Source organism: Wasmannia auropunctata, unplaced genomic scaffold (genome assembly GCF_000956235.1).
Source record: "Wasmannia auropunctata unplaced genomic scaffold, wasmannia.A_1.0 LD335988.1, whole genome shotgun sequence".
NCBI lineage: Eukaryota > Metazoa > Arthropoda > Insecta > Hymenoptera > Formicidae > Wasmannia > Wasmannia auropunctata.
Window position 1 is genome coordinate 839,083 of NW_012026902.1, and position 18,522 is coordinate 857,604.

The following is an 18,522-nucleotide window of genomic DNA, read 5'->3' on the forward strand; positions in this document are numbered from 1 at the left end:
TTTAAATGTTTGTTGGAGATATCAATATGCATATTAGACTACACGGAGAGAATTTCCCTTTAAATATTATCCTGAAAATCATGTTAATCGTGGGACAACATAGTATTTCCTCAAATTTTATGTGGATTTTCTCTGTTTTTTACTGTGCACTGCAGTACATTTTTTGTAGCACATATTAAAAAAATAGTGAAAATTACATAAAATTTGTCGAAATGCTATATTATCCTACGATTAACAGGGTGAATTTTAAAATAAAATTCTTTTCGTGTAACAATAGGCAATATGAGTTTTTTTTCAGCACAAATCGAAAGCGCGACTGAAACGAAATTCAAGGACTGTAGCAACGTGAAGAACGAATGCACAGCAGCGGTGGCGGGTAAAAATATCTGCAATTTCAATAATTGAAGATACAAAAATTTCAAAACATAATCGATGTTTTAAAGATATAAATTGCTTAGATTTCAAAGTTTCCATGGCACGTGAAGAAAATGTTCACAATTCGTTCGTGATCCCATTTCTATCCATCCGATTAGACAAAAAGAACGCAAGTAGTATTTATATATTGACGCTTTATTAACATGTAGCTTGACTCAAGATATACTTAAAGAAAATTACAATCGTGTAACTTCGGAGTTATTGATAGCCCGTAGTTTTGCGTCGGAATGACTAGACCGTCGATGTCTGACTTGTGCGTGAGTCGGCGGAAGGTATCCTGCCTCGTCGGCGCGTTTGTGTTTGTCTAACTGAACGAATCGTGAGCCACCGCCTCCGCCGTCCAGGCACTCGCAGCTCAGACTCGCCTGGTCGAGGTCACCCTGGTACGGCCCCGGCGGGATTAGCAGGCTCTCCGTCGACTTGGTCGGCTGGAAGTGTCGGCTGACCGTCGAACTCGTCACTGTGGAGTACGCGGTGCTGCCGCTGGCACCGCTGTTCTTTCGTTGCACGGTAACGATCGGCGTCTTTGATCGGCTGGTACCGCTGCCGCCGCTGCTGTGCGACCCTTTACCAGGACGTTCCGCGCTGTGAGTCTTGATGGTCACAGTGTCGAGATAACCGTAACCGAAGCCGTAACCTCCGAAGGCTTTGGTGGTCAGATTATCCCAGGATTTAGGCTTAGCGTACTGAAGGCACGGCGGTGGTCGCTGGTGCACACTCGGGTCCCAGTACAGGGTATCGGTGCTGAGGCTGGTGGAGCAAGAAGCGACGCTCTCGGCTGTCGTCGAGACGTCGCTACTGGTAATTGAGTGAAGACTATGGCCAGACGTGCGAGGGCAACTATGAGTATTAGGCTGCTGCTGCTGCTGCGACTGTTGGTCTCGTCCTTGAACGTGATGGTGCTGCAGATTGGCCTGCTGTTGTTGCTGCTGCTGCTGTTGATGGAGAGCCTGCTCATTGCGGGCACGTCGTTGCTTCTCGCGACGTCGGCGACTAGGCACGCAATTCGGGTCGCAGCAGGGGCTGGCGAGATCATAAGCATCTAGGCTAACGCTGTCGGATTGCTCTCGGCGACGATTCGCGCTGGAGATACAAGCGACGCAGAGATTATTCTGAGGAGTCGAGTGTAACGACGGTCCTTCACCAGCGGCGGACGATTGCTGTTGCTGCTGCTGGCAGGACTGCTTGTGAGATTTACTCTTTGCAGGTGTGCCCATCATACCGTTCGCCTGGTGATAACTGTGGCGCAAGGAGGTCACCGCAGATTCGCTCGATATCTTGGAGAGGAAGTGATGATGATCGCTGCGAGAACGAGGCGGTCCAACTGTCACGAGGCAAGCGGCGCTGCGTGGTATAAGACACGGTCGCCCGTCCGCGAACTGGAAAATATATCAATGTTCAAATTGATCTGAATCGCTCTAATGTAGAAACGATTATAAAATATTATCGTATAATTATGTAATTGCAGAAATAATTATGAAATATGATTACGAAAATTATTATAAAATGTTTGAAAATTTTCCTTTATATGTGTCGCACCGATATTTTGATTCTTATTACAGAAATATAAATAGCGGCTACCACGTTATAAAGCAGAAGATGTTCGCTGGAGGTTGCCGGCCGACAGCACTGAATTGTGGAAGAATTGAAGCTAGAAGAGGGCGATGGTTGACTGGGATTAGTGCCGATGTTGTTAGGTGTTCTTTTCCGCGCTGGCAGTGAATGGGTCTTCCATCGTCCCATTAGAATAGACCGCTCTTTTTCGCACAGTCTCTCCAGTTCGCTCAGGCGAGATTGAAGAGCGCGTTGTAATTCGATGTAACGCATGTGTAATTCGACCTGGAATCGTCTATACGTTTAGTCTACTGAAATTCATTTTACAATGTCGTGCAGATCACGAAAGGATCGCGCGTTGAAATTGCAAGAAAACCGTCATCGACAACCGGAGTTCGCTCACCTTTCTGACGCAATCTTCGAAGGACACGACCATTCGCATTCTGGTATCGCAGTTCTTGATGAAGTTCACCAGGGTTTTGTGATCGGCCCTGTCCATCTCGTGGCCGTTTATTGACAGTATCACGTCACCCTCCCGCATACCAGCTTTGAATGCTGGCCCGTCATATTCCACGTAATCCACGTAAGTTACCATCTCTATTTCCTGCTCCCTCTTGTAGTGTATCCCGTAGCTCTGTCAAATCGATCAAGATCTAATTTATCAGTATGCTGAGACATTCGAGACATATTTGTAAATGAAATACATTTAATACGCTTAATTTGTTTTCGTTGTATGTTTAGGGCTTCAGATTACGCGGATATTTTTATTAGAATAGAACGAGCGGTTCGCAGACTCCGTTAGAAGGATCGAGATATCACGTTTCTTATATCTGCAGTAACAAATCAGCATCACCTGCAACGTGAAACCGTACGTGCCGTTCTTCTTCTCGACAATGATCGTCCGGCGACGTCTGTCTTCGTCAGCGCGTGCAACTCTATCGGACTTGGTTCTTTCAAGAACAGCCTAAAGAGAAAAGAAATGCTTATCTGTAGGATTATAGATTTTATAATGCATTTGAGTCTATTTTACGCACGCAGCTTGTAACAGATTTGATAAATGAAAAAAAAATTATAGCAAGCGTCGTCATGCTTGATAATTGAGGCGAAATTCGTGCGATCTCTAAAAATGACGACAGATAAGGGGAAGGGTGTACAGATATCAAATTAAAAATCAAATGAACGTTTGGATTAAGCCGACGATACGTTAGTACGAATAACAATTCGTTCATTTTCTTCTCGGTTTAATTGGGTGATCGCGGGGCGCGGGGCGTGAGAGTAGGCAAAAGCAACTCGAGGGTAATTACACATTCAACGACGCCGCTCCATTCTTCCTCGTCGCTGTTATCGACACCGGCTGTCCGCCGTTGTCCGGTGCCGGTGGTACTCGTGTTCTGCGGCGAGCTGTTCATGATCGCGCGAGGACGTCCGTGATGAGCATCCGGATTGTCGCCGGGGTGCCATCAACACCACGGTCAGGCGCCTCCACCAAGATCGGCGAGGAGTTAACACGCGTCCCGACGCCACACGACGCCGCGACGGCACGTCTCTCTGCCGCGGAGCCGTCCAGTCCGACTGTCTTGTACATCGCGCAGACGCGACAATATCGGCCTAGCACCCCGCAGCGTGGTAAGGGGTGAGGCGGGGATGAGAGCGGTGGTGTCGTCGACCGGGCCTCCCTTCCTTCTGTGTAGTCGCATCCCTCTGGTGCCATCACGGCGCCCCCCGCGACACTGGACAGGAATAAACGAAGATTTAAATACGCAGGAGCGCGTGGATGTTGGAGGATGATCGAAACGATGCGACGGTTACCGATGATTGGCTGAAAGCCTTCGCTATTGAACGTCTAGAGTTCTGAATTTTTCATCCGTTGGCTTTTAGCAATATTCTGAGCTTCATTCTCTCAAATGTCAAATATTCATGTTGAATATTTGATATTTGGCTGGACGCAATTACACGTTCATTCTTTTTTAACGATGCAGCCACATTTTCTAACAATTTCCTTACTCTTGATATCTCGCGCACCGCGACAACACGGTGAACATTTATCTTTTTTGGTATCCTCGAATCGTTCTTTTCGCCGGCGTTCGTCGGCAGAATAGCGAATTATTGCGGCTTCCCCGCTGCCGTCGCCAGTTTTCTTGGGGGAGCAGATGCAACTTATCTGTTGTCTGTCCGTAGCGGAAGTGACTCTCTTGCATTGATACATAGGACCGTTGTCGACGCCCTTGAAAAGATAGGGTTCCCTGTTGCGAGGAAGCTGAAATTGCGTGACGATCTTCTTGCCGAAGCACGAAGCGCGAATGAAGACTGTGACTTCGCCCACATGTTGTCCTGTCGCTGTAGTAATTTTAAAAGCGTTCTTCATTGTTTTGCACGGATTACTGTGCTCAGAGAGATACATGCTCAGCAGAGAATTCATGAGGCCGTGAAGTTGGATCTGGTGAGTTCCTACATCAAAGAATATATCTTTACAGTTTTTGGTAAAATTCCAATCTTCCGATTAGAATGTAATGTTGAAAAAAAAAGTAATAAAATGAAAGTAAAAATTTGCAAACCGATTAGCATTACGTCCGGCAAAACTCCTGGAGGTAGTTCTTTATAAACGGACATTGTTATGGGAAAGTTGCACAATGGTTTCTTTAAGACATTATCTGAAAGAGCAAACAAGCAGGATTTGCCCTTTTTGAAGACTTGCGATCCACTGTCGGGACAGGCGCAAGTCTCTGTTGGCGTTTCTTGATAGATATTGATAGGAGGCAAGTTTAATATCTATAATGATTATTAGATACAATATTAACAAGTTAATAAACGGATTAATAAGTATAGAGTTTTTACTTGAAACGAGACGCATGTTTTGGCCGGCAATATTTCATCGTAGATTGCCCGTATTGTAGGAATATTGACTGTATCAATTAATAATTCTATCAAAATCAGTAACTCTCCTTCCATTTAGTTTCTTTTTCTGTCAGATATTTAATATTTAGATATTTAAGAGATTGCGATTAATGTATCATATATATTTTACATTGTTTCTTTTATCTTTATTTTATGTTTACTTGTCTCTTTTAATGGAAAATCGATAAATTTGTCGTTAATTATAGAACACACTAGCAATTTTTATTTAATTATTGTTTATAACACTAATTAATTTTGATTGCCATTGATACACAAATTTTTAGGTTGACAATTATACAAGTTGTAGTGAAGTAAATTACAAATTCGCATTCTCGCGAATTTGTAATTCATAAGCTAAGTTCTCGATATTAGGGGAATATAATAGTCAAAGGAGAACATAATAGGCAAAAGTAATTTATTTGAATTCGATTTATCTAATCGATTCGATTATCTATTCGATTTATATAATTTATCCCTATAATATTTTTTATTATGCTTATTGCGATATTTAATAAAAGAATTTTATTATGCTTATTGCGATATTGGTAAAAAGAATTTAAATACAATTAAATAAACACTTGTTTATTGCACAACAGTTGTATCAAAATCGAAAAGTGACAATATAAGAAAAATATTATCTCTTGGAATAAATTCATGTTATTATCAGAACTTAATTTCCTTAATTTGAATAATATGCAGCGCGTCACTTTTTCTTCTTAATCTTTTTCTTTTCTTTCGGTAGTTCTTCATCTTTGTGATGTGCTTCTTCTGTCTGCACATCTCTGGTCTCATATCTAATCGGAGGCCTTCTTTCAGGTCCTTTCGGAGTTTTCATCTCCAGCTGTATGTCAGATTTTTCACCGACCCCGACGAGACCCTTCTTACCGATTCTCAGGACAAAAATATCGTGGTCGGGATCAGATGGATTACCTGGTTTCATTGCGGCGGATTCCGCAGCAACCGTAACTGTAGGTTTTTTCCCGCTATTGCCGTTGTCAAAGAAACCGGATACCTTGAGAACCACTGGTTTGCCGCAAAGCTGAGACGAATCGCGATTACATTGAACGGAGCCCTTTGATAGCTGAAAAATCAGAACGGTGCTTAGATACCTAATCGAGAAATTATTTCCTTCTCAAGTACGTACTATTTCCTTTAATTTTCTTTCAGCCATCCTATCGTCTACTTTCTTCCTTATTTTCTCATCCCTCTCTTCGACAGCTCCTAACTTCCCACACGGTATACAAGGATACTTCTCTGGTATACATACGGGACAAGATATTGGCTTTTGAAGATCCTCGCTGGAATCTTCGAAGGCATCGATGGTGCGAGAGTCCACTTCGCGACACTTGTACAAAATCTGATCGGCCTCTCCGGCACCGAAAACGAACGTCGAAGGATCTTGCGCGATCGGTGCGTCGAATTCCGTAACGATCGTCTGTCCAAGACCGGATATTCTTACAAAGATGTCCAAATTGCCCGATAAGTTGCCATTGTTAATCAACGGGACTTGACCATTAAACTCCTTGGACGTTGTGACGCAATTTTTCATGCCCTCCATCATCTCCAGTCGCAAAGCCGCGTACTGGCCGGACAAGTCCAGCTCGCCAGTTCCCACTAAGACATCCGGCTTGATGGCGTCCGGCATCTGCTTCTTCACCGTGATTTTTAGAATCATTTTTACAGCGCGGTTCATAGCCGCCTCGGAATCGATGGCGAACAACACTGATTTTCCAACATTGAAGACTTCAGCTTCATTAATGACGCCTACTTGCGGTTGGAAAAGGGGATCTACCGGAGTTACCACTAGATCATTCTCGTTTACGAAGTCGAGGAAACCAAAATGGATACTGGTAGGTACGAAAAACATCTGATTCAACTCGGCCAGTCGATCGCCTGACGCCTGTTTCACGTACAACTCCAGCAAGAGCAGGTAATGCTCGGTGCATTCCCGCGAAGGGGCTTGCTCGTCATACACGAGCGTTTTATTCTTCCCAGTTAACATAGTTGATCGAAATTTTTTCAATGATACTATGTAGACAAAAATTACTTTTGTTAGATGATGGTTTATTGGTTAATTGTAACTTGACTGCATGACGAGTTTTTCCGGTAATTAAACAATCTGCGAAATTAAATATTGCAATGCGAGTACGTGGAAATTCACTTGAGATAAATTTTAAAGATCGAGACAATTTGGAAGCGTGGCCGAGGGATTGTCAGCAGTGTTGACAGCTGCGCTTGCCTAATGACTCGACACTGTTTCGTCTATCAAAGTTCAAGTTTCAAATGTGTCGTTTGAATGATCGATAGAGGAATGGTTAAGAAAATAAGCATATATTAATTTACAATACACACGTAATGATCTAATTAATAATCGAGCACTGCTTACTGCGCATGCAGATGGCAATTCGCAGCTTTAGAAAAATAATGTAACATCATTGGAATTTGAAGATTAAGGTTACGTTTGTATATTTTTAGAGCACGTACGAGTTACTTTCATGCTTACATTTCGAGAAACTTTAATCATTACTTTTAGTTTAATATAGATTCTATTTAGATTCTATTAGGTTCTTGAAAAATCTTGGATTCTTAATTTCTTAGATTTTCAAATCAAAGCTATTAAAAATAAAATTTTAAACGCTACTACATATCCGTATATGTTCGTAATTACAAGTAATAAGATCGTTTTTAAAGAAAATATGGAACAGAATACGAGCAATAGAGTTGTAATTTGTATGTACATGGCTTTTCTGACACAGCAACGTGAAACTGTCGTATGCACTCTTATCGTATTACCGGTATAATATTCCGGATATTTAATTTCAGACATAGTCGGCGTTCTCACGCGAAACCGCTAATTCCGTGGACCATTTGACCGTCATCGTCATCGTTAATACACATAAATGACCGTCTTTTTCATGACCTTGTCTACGCCGTCCACCCGACCGATTGTGTTTGTACGATCAATGTTCGATTGGACGAAATTGCGGTCCCGCCATCGCCCTACTAAATGAGGACCAATTAACACTCCAGACAGCTATGAAGTCCAGCAGAAGTATGTAATTGGCCAAGTTGCCTATTCCCTGACCTTAATCGAAACTAGAATTTACGGTCACGAGTTTCCGATAAGTTAGTTCAATTACATTTACAAAGCGTTTCATCAAACTTTCCGGAGTAATTTTTTATCAAACATATGTACTTAAGAATACTTTTTTTTTGTATCGAGATAAAACAGTATAAATACTGAGCAGCTGGTTTCTTCAAGGAGAGCTGTATTCTATTCAGCATGCGCTCGTTCGTTCCGGTATGTTTCTGTATAAATATATACAGTCGTTTATTGTGTTTCTCGGTACGGCAAGAATCGTGTATCCGATGCGCGCTCGTGTTGCACGCGCGATAATGAATAACGCATGGCACACGCCACACGTCGTAACGGATAGCTCAGTGCGTCACAGCGACGAGCATCGTGACATCGGCTCGCCGAATTTCATCATACGCCGGGCGCATTCAAATCGAGAAGTTAGCAGGCCACGTGCAGGCCAGACTTATTGTTAGACGCCTTCTCGCGCGCCCGCCATTTCTGGCGCGTCACACGATACGGATTTAGGTGAGGGACGGACGTACAAGCTGCAAGTTCACATTTTTTTTTATTTTTATTTTTTTTCAAGTCGCGTCTCGTTTCAAGGTATGGAAAGACGGTAACTTTGCTCTTTTGACGATAAAACGAAGCGGAGAGAATGCAACGTTTCTTACAAAGAAAGATCCTATAAGTCTCGCTATAAGTAGAACGGCGCACTGTGATGACTTTGCAGTACGCAAACTTATGAAAATTATAATTTTGCAGGTAATAGAGATTTTGAACGAGACCACGGATTTGCGCCGTTCGCAATCCGGAGTTCGAAACGAACGATCGACGGGAATCGATAACGGTCGAGTGACGACCTCTGCTACGAAGCCTCGGAAGATGGCGGCGGCGGCGGCGACGGTGAAGACACGGTGGTGAAGGAGGCGGTGTGGCGGTGGAAAGTAGTCAAGTAACCAAGCCGCGGCGACAGTCGGCCGCGGTCTTTCGAACAGTTCGTGGATCTGCGTGGGCACCGCATGAGAACAGCGTGCTCCGAAACTCGCGCCTATCGTCGGACAAGCCTGCACCTAGGAATGAGGTAACCGCCGGCGACGGGCTTGATTCTTAGGCGTTCTCAACATACAGAAACTATTCACCGGCGAACGGCTTGGCAGGTGAGAGTCCCGTTCCCTCGATCGATTCTTTGATTCCCTATTCACGTCTCGTGGCAACGCCACGAGAACTCCAACCGTAATTCTCCTTCGCGGGTCTTTCCCGCGTCGATATTTTCGGATCATCATTCATGCGCACGAGATCCACGAGATCCCGATTGCGACGGGTATGAGAAATTCGTGGTATAGTAAGATTTCAGAACGAAAAGATAAAAAGCAAGTCACGTTACTGTATAAAAAAAGTTACAGTTAGATTCAAGCATAGCAGATCTATGAATATACTTTTTCTTGCTCCGATTATATATTTAGTTTCTGTTCTATTTGTACTTCTTTACACACACACACACACACACACACACACACACACACACACACACACATATTTAAAATACTTTTTTAGACTTGAAAAAAGTACAAATATAATTATGAAAATTAATGATTATAAAAACTCGACAGTTATAAATATTTTTTACTATGCTTGCGCTGCAAGTATGTTTGCCCGCAAGTTTTTGCGATATTGCAATTACATAGTGTTATATATTATTGCCGTCGTCATAATTTCTGCAATGTTGTAATCATTTTTAATATTATCGCTGTTACATAATGTTGCACATAAATGGAAGATATTTATCGATTCGCTTACACTTCAAGTACTTCCCGATGTCATCAAAATGAGTCACGCGTACGTGTATTTTCTTGAAAAGCAGCAGCTGCTCGCGAAAGAAATCCACATGGAGTAGTCGCGACTTGTATGGTCATGGCGCCTTTATCGTTACGCTAGTACATTCGAATGATGTAACGGCATGCCGATATTTCGGACGGTCGCCGGTAGCCGCTCGCCGCGTAGCTCTTCCGCGGACGTCGTGAAAAAGGTGGCGTTATCGCTCTGCGTAAATTTATCAAATACGTAATAAGCTGACACAGGTGTGAGACTTAGACGTGCCGGATGTGCGGGCGGAAAGAAAAGATAGGCTCGCCTTTTGACGTAGGTTGCGACTTTCGGAGCAGGTGGTAAACCAGTTTTAGCAGTTCTCTCTCAGATCGAAACTCGCAGTTCCACGAAAGATGATATCTATCATCGTTAGATTCTCTTGAAATGTTGAAAATCATTCCATATATCGGAGTGTGCTCGAATTCCTCGAATATTTATTCTAGTTATTTATTCCAGAAATACTCCAATATTTTTGCAGTTGTTAGTAATGCGTTAACACATTCTTTCAAAGTGTGAAATATCACGCCGGCGTTTGGGACCAATATTCGCAATATTGACTGATTCAAAGACGCATGAAGAAAACAAACTGCTGATTTGGTGCAACATGCGAAACGGCAATTTCCGATATCACATTCTTGCAGAATAACGAAAATACACGCAGGGTATGCCTGATACCATTCTTCTTCAAGAAGTTGATCCTATGGTACATTAAACTCTCGCGTATATACTTTCACGTGGACGGTCTTTTGTCCCTATAAATGCTCATCAAGTCGAGCATTCATCGAATATCAGATATATTTAGCGGCTCTTTGTACAGGTATCTTTCGCATCCTAAGTAACTCATGTCGTTCGGATCTGATTTATCCTGAAATATTTCTCACTATTTCCTCAAACGATCTGCGGGATGGTTACGAGCTCGAATTTATATAAATGTAATAAAATTAACCATAGCTAATTTTTAACCATAGCTAACTTAGTGAAACATTTCGTCATACATATCCGTTGTGAGAAACACTTGCCAGTGAGAAATGACGTCAGTTAGACGTCGAATGTCAAATTGACGTCAAAATCAATTAATAAGTCACTTCTCGCTGGTTTGTATTAGTCGTTACTTGTAAATATTGTACTTTCGTACAAGAACGGTCAGAACGGTATATATATATAGTATACGCAATTTCAATACTGACCTGCTGTGTTGTATGTATTCCAGAGATAGCTCTTGGCGTTCGCCTTGTTTTTTTCATTCAGTCGTTCGTCGATTTATGAACCGTTTATCGTTGACCCGACGCGCAGTGAAATCGAAAGCTTTCAGTGAAGAACGCAACCCTTCGAGCGGTAACTTTTGATAAGAATGAACAGATATAGTTACTATGTCAACTTGCGCGTTTCTCCAACGACATTATTTGCAATTTGATGCGGTACCGCTAGATTATCAACCAGTGCTTATCGTGATACCATATGCTCACTCTACGCAGTTTTCAAGTAGAAATTTACACGCGGCGAAATTTATTTTTACGTAGAAACGCGAAACGCCATTTTGTCTATATCTGGTTTTGAACTGTTTAATTATTTATATGCAAATATTCCTATCGTTAAGTTCATTTAAGCTAGAACATAATTGTTCCGTTGAACGCATTCGCTATTTTATTTAAATACCAGTATTGCGAAAGGAAATAATCAAGTGTTAAGTGCAGGCGACCTCAAATTTTTTTTTTACAGTTTTGCGCAAACGGTTATCATATTTTTTGTGACCGAACGATGAATATATGTAAGACAGAAAGCAAAAGCTTTATTCTGCAATTCTGAAAAGTCCTCCCTCTTTTCTACGCTATTAATCTAAAATTAATCTTCTTTTTAAAACTTGACGAGAAAATTACTGCCACGTTAAATTTAATTACACGCGGTTAAATTTACTCGATTTTACAGAAAATGTATGTGCGACGTTTTTCGCTGCTCAATTGCCTCAGAAGGAGGTCGAATTAGTTCTGATCGCGTTTTAGGCATAAGATTAACCGTAATTAGCAGAAAGTTAAGCCCTATAGGTTTAATGACCGACCTAGCAATTGTCAGGCGGGTAAGGAAATCAACTAATGACACGTTAATTAATCAAGCTTATTACGGCGGACTTGAACAGTTTATCGGACTGCACCTTATCTGCTGTCGTAATACACCTTTTTTTTCACTAGGTCGCCCGCATAACGATGAGGTTTCTCGATATCGTTGTAAGATAAATAAGACAAACGGCTGGTTATTTAATCTCGAGTCGGCCTGCCGCGTGCAGCAGATTAGAATCGCCGACCTTGTGCCACAACCTGAAGCTTTCCATTCCGTCATGAGCTAAGGATCCGTCGAAACTTTTTTCGTGAACATTAAACTAAAATTATTTTATCTTATTATCTCGCGGCTTTTAGTGTCATTTAATGTAAGAGCTCTGTCACGGCCAATTATGTACGGATAATAAGTGACAACAAACAGCGAGGATAGATTGTCAATTATGACGACGTTCGGCAATCATCAATGTGTGCTCTTAAAGTTTATATACGCGGGCATATATACTCGATCTTAAATTATCATTAGAGCAAATAGGTCGATTAGTACGCTTCCGTCTCTTTGCTCACATAGGCGAAGTCAACGTCTGCGGTTTCAAAATAGAGCGTTTGGAGGGTCTCGCCGACAGTTATGAGTCGTTCCTGCCACTATTTTTACCCTAATCCGACGACTAAAAGCTGCTAAAACCGTAATGGTGCATCACCAATTCTACCGTCGTTGATCAAGACTTGGAATGTATTGCAGAGAGATGTGAATAGTTCGTTTCAATGCACATAAAAAATTTGCACTCTGCGAATTCTCGTCGCATTTTCTTTTAGATTTGATGTGCTACATTGTGTTATCTATTCATTTTATATTCCTGAGATATATCAACCTTCTAACGATTAGAATAGCAAAGAGGCAGATATAAGTAGATATAACGTGAAGTACGTATATAGTGAAAAAAGGAATGACTTGCTTATTGTAGAAAAATCTCAAGAATGTTCATGTAATTTAATTCTCAGGAAAATATTGTTATTCGGAGGATTTCTCAAGATACGAGGCACAGAAAAGAGTTCTGCTTTGAAAACACCGAGCATATAATTCCTTCGTCGCGTCTGCCCTTTGCCTCTTCTAATAATTAAAGTGTCAAGATTATCGCGCTTTATCTACGCCTGCACATATGTGCGCGATTGTTTACTTCATCCAAGCGAAGCCCGAGTTCATGAACCCGGAAGTGGTAAAAGTTAACGCTCTTTCATGCTACATGCTAAATACAATCTCGTTTAACATAATTGAATTGCAGCGAATCCGAACGCAAGTATCTAATCGCGTTGACATTGTAATCTGATCTTCCGCAAACGAAAAAGCCAAGCACTTTTACGGAATCTAATCGTTACGTAAAATTTTCTTGCATTTTACATTTGTGTTTAACATTACTTTTCTATCGTAACATACAATAACTTGCCTTTTTGTCCGATTCATTTTAAATCGAAGACACGGCAATAAATATGATGATGATAACAGTGAAAATTTTTAAAACAATGGTCAAATAATGGCCAATAAATAATGGTGACAACAGTAAAAACTTTTAAAATAATGGTCAAATGAGTCAACAATGTCTCTTACGGTAGCGCGACGAATTGATATGTCAACCGGTGAAAACGCGAGACTTGAAACCTTGTAACAATTTTTGCATAACAAATTTACACATCTATTCACTTGTCAAAAGTGACAAATAACGATACCGCATTGTAGGCCTGGAGTTATCTTATGTATGTGAGCCGTTTCTTGTTTTTACATCACAGAAGTTCCAAAGTTGAAGGTCTTGCGTCGGGAGATAAGGATTTACGTAATTAAACAGGCCAGAATCATTAAAGTATTGGGGAAGAATTCTGTTTATCAATTTACCGAAATCGCAATTTTATTCTAAAGATATGCAATAACGTCAATATAATGCAATGCCAGAAGATAAATTGTACAAACAAAAATTCACGCGCTACGATAATGTGCTCATAAATTTACTTGAATCCGTTTGAAATTTTCGCAAAGCGACGTAATCAAAACATTGATTGTCCTCTTTGTGTGTATTCCAGGTGACGCGCAGATAATACATCAAAAGTATCCACGATGGTAAGTGTCGATTCAACACACAGCTTATCTGTTGTTTGCGTATATTTATAATTTATTCACGCCTTTATTTGCGTCATGATTATCGTGCTCATTCACGCTACTGATGTCATCTCATGTCATTACAATAAACACATTGTGTTGTAATCTCACTTTTAACATAGACCGACGCAAGCGAGAAGCCGTCGACGGAGTTGGACACCTTCCTGCCTGAAGATGGATCCAATCTTAAGGACGGCGTCCTATCCGCCAAGTAAGATTCCGATTGATTTCATTTGAAAACAATAAATTAACGGCACAGAAAAAATGTATAACTTATAGATATGCGGAATACGAATTGCTAAGAGCTTTGTGTATTCATTTGTATTTCAGATATAAAGTGCAAGTCGCTCCACGCGATGTTGAAACCGCGTTGACCGATGAGAAGAGTTTCGATCCCTTCGCGGAACGCAAAGTCGACAATCCGACAACGTAAGAATTAGCAGTTCTTTTTATTAGAATAATAATTACGAATAGCCTTTCTTTTAACAATAATCTCATAGATTTTGTTTCATCTTTGTGTTTTTATATATTCTCTTCGGATATATGTGTAAAATAAGTTCTCTGTCGTTATAAATCTGATAACATACACGCGCGAAGAATAAATATTCCAAACAGTAATTACACTAATTATAGGTAAATTATAAAAATCATATATCATTAATAATATCCAATTAAAATAATTTTATCTCGTGATATATGTAAATTAAGTAGAGTAGACATGATTAAAATAAATTAAACATAAAACTGGTTTTCTTATTTCATTTTAAAAAAATAATTTCAAGTAATATGATTCAATTGTCATACACAACGGCTTGCAACGCAGTACGAGATTTGTATTTTTATTTTAGCCATTAATTTTTAATGATTCGAATTAATAAGGTATAAGGTATAATTAATGTGTAACAGAATTACGATGTTTTCAGGGATTGCGATACATTGACGCACTTACTAAAAGCTTCTCTCGGTACTGGAATACTGGCTATGCCCATAGCTTTCAAAAGCGCCGGATTGCTCGTGGGTATCTTTGCCACGATACTCGTCGCATTCGTGTGCACGCATTGCGCGTACATTCTGGTGAGCTTTTAGAGATAAAAATTTACAGCCGCGTAGTTATCGCCGCATAGATAGCCTAGTTTCATTTTTCGTAAGATATAAAACCGAGGAACATATATAATTTCGTTTCCAGGTCAAATGTGCTCACATGCTCTATTACAAAACCCGAAGAGCGGAAATGGGATTTGCTGAAATTGCCGAGACGGCTTTCAGTTCCGGGCCTCAATGGGCGAGGAGATTCGCGAAACCTTCCAGGTTATAATTAGCTTCGTCCTTCGAACGTATAATTAATTTTCTTGGACAACTTTTTCAGTTACCGAATAAATTTCTCTTTCGTTTACAGATATCTCATCCAGATCAGTCTGTTTACCACGTATTACGGCACCTGCAGTGTATACGCAGTAATCGTGGCAGCCAATATCAAACAGATCATCGAGCATTATCAGGATGCCGACGCTGGCGAGTATAACATTCGATTGATTACCGCTTACTTGCTAGTGCCGCTGATTCTTCTTAGCTGGGTACCCGACTTGAAGTATCTCGCGCCCGTTTCGATGGTGGCGAACATCTTTATGGGAACAGGATTGGGCATAACGTTTTACTACCTCGTTTGGGACTTGCCGCCGTTGTCTTCAGTGCCTTTAGTAGCTAGTATCGAAAACTTCCCGCAGTTTTTCAGCATCACTATCTTCGCCATGGAGGCGATCGGCGTGGTGATGCCTCTGGAGAACAGCATGAAGACGCCGCAACACTTCGTGGGTATCTGCGGTGTTCTCAACAAGGGAATGTCCGGTGTTACGCTCGTATATATCTTCCTCGGATTCCTCGGATACGCTAAGTACCAGGACGAGACGCTGGGTAGCATTACGCTAAATTTACCAACAGAAGAAATGTAAGGGTTCAAAATTATAACTTTTATTACATAACATGTATGTCAGCCGATTTTTTATGTCTTTTTTTTTTATTGTTAACTTCACAGAGCAGCACAAGTTGTAAAAATACTGATCGCCCTAGCTGTCTTCTGCACCTTCGGTTTGCAATTCTACGTGTGCCTCGATATCGCGTGGAATGGCGTAAAACATCGTTTCGAGAAGAAGCCACTTTTAGCCAACTATATCGTAAGGACGGTGCTAGTAACAGGATGTGGTACATATTCAAGTTCTTTTATTTTTCAAATTTATTTTTTAAATTGACGATGTACGGAATAACCATTCGTGTTACAGTTCTCCTTGCCGTGGCAGTGCCGACGATCGAGCCGTTCATCGGCCTAATTGGTGCATTCTGTTTCTCCATTTTGGGCCTTCTCATTCCAGTCTTCATTGAAACCGTAACTTACTGGGATGTCGGCTTCGGGCCGGGAAACTGGGTAGCCTTGAAGAATGTAATTATATGCGTGATAGGTCTGATGGCTTTAATATTCGGGTCGCGTAGTGCCATAATAGATATAGTAAAATTGTACGCTTGATAGAAAGAACATTTTCCGTTTTTTATCTAGTACAAATCTTTTGGATATGCAACGAATTTTTCTACTCATGTTTTTAGAGATCTGTCCCTGATATGGCTAACGGTATTTTAGAATTAATCAAGCATGACATATGCTCACAGGCGGATTTTATTGAATTTCTCAACAAAGTTGATGTAAATTATATAGATTACTTCAAATTTTCTGACATGTCATTTTCTTGAGATTTTAGAAAATTCTAGAATCTTCTAAGTCTCAAATTTCTTTAGACTTATTTTTTCGGAGAATTAGTGTATATTTTGTTTCTACACTTATGTGTAAACAAAAAATACAAAGAATTATCAAATTTTTAAAATAACGTACGGCTATATTTTATAGGACAGAAAAAGCAAATATAGATTTAGGAGCAACGGCAGTATTCATTTAACAGAAAATGCAAAATAATGAATGATCGTGATCGTAATGTGCGAGTGTATCCTAAAGAATGTGCGTGAAGTTCCTATAGGAAGTAATTTCTATATTATCGGAATGTTATATTATTTAATTCCACATGAAAATTCTGCATTTAAGAAATTAAAGAAATTCGAAGATAATTTATTAACCTATGGAAATAATTTTCACACTCTTACTTTGCAATAAGGTATTTTGATAAAATAGCACGTCGAGCGTACTTTTATTAAATTTGCTCAAAATGTGCAGTATAATATACTACATCAGTTTATATTGTCTAATATTTCAAAAAGTATAAAAAAATGTGAATATATTTTTAAGAAAAAGACGGTTTTAAAGAATCGAAACGAAAATCGCAGTTTGCATGCGAAACGAATGTGTTATTTGTACGGAAAAAAAAATTGCTCAAGCAAAGTGTATCACGCAGTCTTCCTGCATTGCATTTAAAAATAACATCAAAATATACCTTTTGGAACTGATACACATAGGAGACACAATATATTTATATATACATACACTGTTCCTCCTTTTTTTTTACATACAGAGAAAAATATAATCGATAAAAATGAAACTAATATTTGTAAGAATTTGTGGCACTAGCTGGAGTTACGAAAAATATAATTTTACATTTTGTAACGACAGCTTTGTTCCTCAAGTCATTTTCCATTGTTTTCATCTTGCGTGAAATATCAATGCTGTTGCCATAACATAATCATGTTTTAGTATCATCACGAATCATGTACGAATTGAATGAGAAATAATTTTTGAACTTTCTACAAATAAAATATTCTTTTATTTTTTTTTTCTTAGAAACTTAGGGTAGATTTATCACACAAACACATTATATTAGAACGTAAAATGTCAAGACTATACAATAGAATAACTCCGATTGTTCCTTCACTTGGTTTCAATGTATAACAATTGAGTTATGTACAGGTATCTTGCGATCGATCGATGGGAGATCCAGCCAATTGACGGCATGACAGATAAAAATTATTATTTCTCTAGCGGCGCGTAGTTAAGTAACTTCTCGATCAAGTCCACGTGCCCAAGCAGCATCCTGCGACAGCAGTATCTTTTCAGACCTAGCGCGTCCAAAGCGTCTCTATAACATACAAATCAATTCTATCAATGTACTTCATCTATTTCTCTCGCGTAAGATATGCCATTGAGATAAAAGGATAGAGATTACTATTAAAAGAAAGGACATTAAAGTTGATGTTTCAGTTTTTGAGGTTAGATATCAACTGGACGCTACTCACCCTTCGGTGTATTCCGCTTGAAGGAGTCCCAGATATGCCTCCCATTTGTTTCCAATCACTTTTCCGCAGGTGAAGCACCGCACAGGAATGATCATCGTGATGAATTTCGCCTGGCAGTTCTATTTATTATTTCGACTTTTTTACGACGACGATCCGTAATTCCGTGCACATGCGGCGAGGCGTGAGAAACATCTGGAAATGGTAACATCAGATGACGCCGCGGAGCATCGTTATTGGAGGCGCCACCGTACTGTGGCGAAAAACTG

At 40.3% G+C, this 18,522-nt stretch overlaps 5 protein-coding genes across 9 annotated transcripts; 1 reads left to right on the forward strand and 4 right to left on the reverse strand.

Annotated features, from left to right (window-relative positions):
• Window positions 1-550: 550 nt before the first annotated feature.
• On the reverse strand, window positions 551-3,868 carry LOC105454142. Of its 2 annotated transcripts, none has more exons than XM_011696544.1 (6): window positions 3,799-3,868; window positions 3,294-3,719; window positions 2,843-2,953; window positions 2,393-2,623; window positions 2,020-2,274; window positions 551-1,814 (listed from the first exon to the last, which is right to left on the reverse strand). In XM_011696544.1, exons 2-6 carry the CDS (start codon window positions 3,396-3,398, stop codon window positions 612-614), a joined length of 1,905 nt encoding a protein of 634 aa, XP_011694846.1. In that variant the 5' UTR covers window positions 3,399-3,719; window positions 3,799-3,868; the 3' UTR covers window positions 551-611. The 2 variants fall into 2 exon arrangements, with proteins under 2 accessions (XP_011694846.1, XP_011694845.1); XM_011696543.1 differs by having other exon boundaries at window positions 2,017-2,274.
• A 60-nt stretch (window positions 3,869-3,928) lies between these two features.
• LOC105454143 (microtubule-associated protein 10-like) lies at window positions 3,929-5,339 on the reverse strand. 3 transcript variants are annotated; one of them, XM_011696548.1, is made up of 4 exons: window positions 5,015-5,339; window positions 4,825-4,951; window positions 4,545-4,758; window positions 3,929-4,437 (listed from the first exon to the last, which is right to left on the reverse strand). In XM_011696548.1, the coding sequence occupies exons 2-4, from the start codon at window positions 4,936-4,938 to the stop codon at window positions 3,947-3,949; spliced, it is 819 nt and encodes a 272-aa protein (XP_011694850.1). In that variant the 5' UTR covers window positions 4,939-4,951; window positions 5,015-5,339; the 3' UTR covers window positions 3,929-3,946. The 3 variants fall into 3 exon arrangements, with proteins under 3 accessions (XP_011694850.1, XP_011694848.1, XP_011694847.1); XM_011696546.1 differs by having other exon boundaries at window positions 5,046-5,337; XM_011696545.1 differs by having other exon boundaries at window positions 4,825-5,338.
• Window positions 5,340-5,445: 106 nt separating this feature from the next.
• Window positions 5,446-7,726, reverse strand: LOC105454144. Of its 2 annotated transcripts, none has more exons than XM_011696549.1 (3): window positions 7,678-7,726; window positions 6,029-6,912; window positions 5,446-5,965 (listed from the first exon to the last, which is right to left on the reverse strand). In XM_011696549.1, exons 1-3 carry the CDS (start codon window positions 7,709-7,711, stop codon window positions 5,588-5,590), a joined length of 1,296 nt encoding a protein of 431 aa, XP_011694851.1. In that variant the 5' UTR covers window positions 7,712-7,726; the 3' UTR covers window positions 5,446-5,587. The 2 variants fall into 2 exon arrangements, with proteins under 2 accessions (XP_011694851.1, XP_011694852.1); XM_011696550.1 differs by lacking the exon at window positions 7,678-7,726 and adding an exon at window positions 7,388-7,516.
• A 1,144-nt stretch (window positions 7,727-8,870) lies between these two features.
• On the forward strand, window positions 8,871-17,635 carry LOC105454145 (proton-coupled amino acid transporter 4). Its single transcript, XM_011696551.1, has 9 exons — window positions 8,871-9,120; window positions 13,954-13,990; window positions 14,152-14,240; window positions 14,360-14,458; window positions 14,953-15,103; window positions 15,216-15,337; window positions 15,426-15,974; window positions 16,062-16,228; window positions 16,306-17,635. The coding sequence occupies exons 2-9, from the start codon at window positions 13,988-13,990 to the stop codon at window positions 16,545-16,547; spliced, it is 1,422 nt and encodes a 473-aa protein (XP_011694853.1). The 5' UTR covers window positions 8,871-9,120; window positions 13,954-13,987; the 3' UTR covers window positions 16,548-17,635.
• Window positions 17,636-17,768: 133 nt separating this feature from the next.
• On the reverse strand, window positions 17,769-18,454 carry LOC105454147 (DNA-directed RNA polymerases I, II, and III subunit RPABC5). Its single transcript, XM_011696555.1, has 2 exons — window positions 18,257-18,454; window positions 17,769-18,099 (listed from the first exon to the last, which is right to left on the reverse strand). The coding sequence occupies exons 1-2, from the start codon at window positions 18,349-18,351 to the stop codon at window positions 17,991-17,993; spliced, it is 204 nt and encodes a 67-aa protein (XP_011694857.1). The 5' UTR covers window positions 18,352-18,454; the 3' UTR covers window positions 17,769-17,990.
• Between the last annotated feature and the right edge of the window lie 68 nt (window positions 18,455-18,522).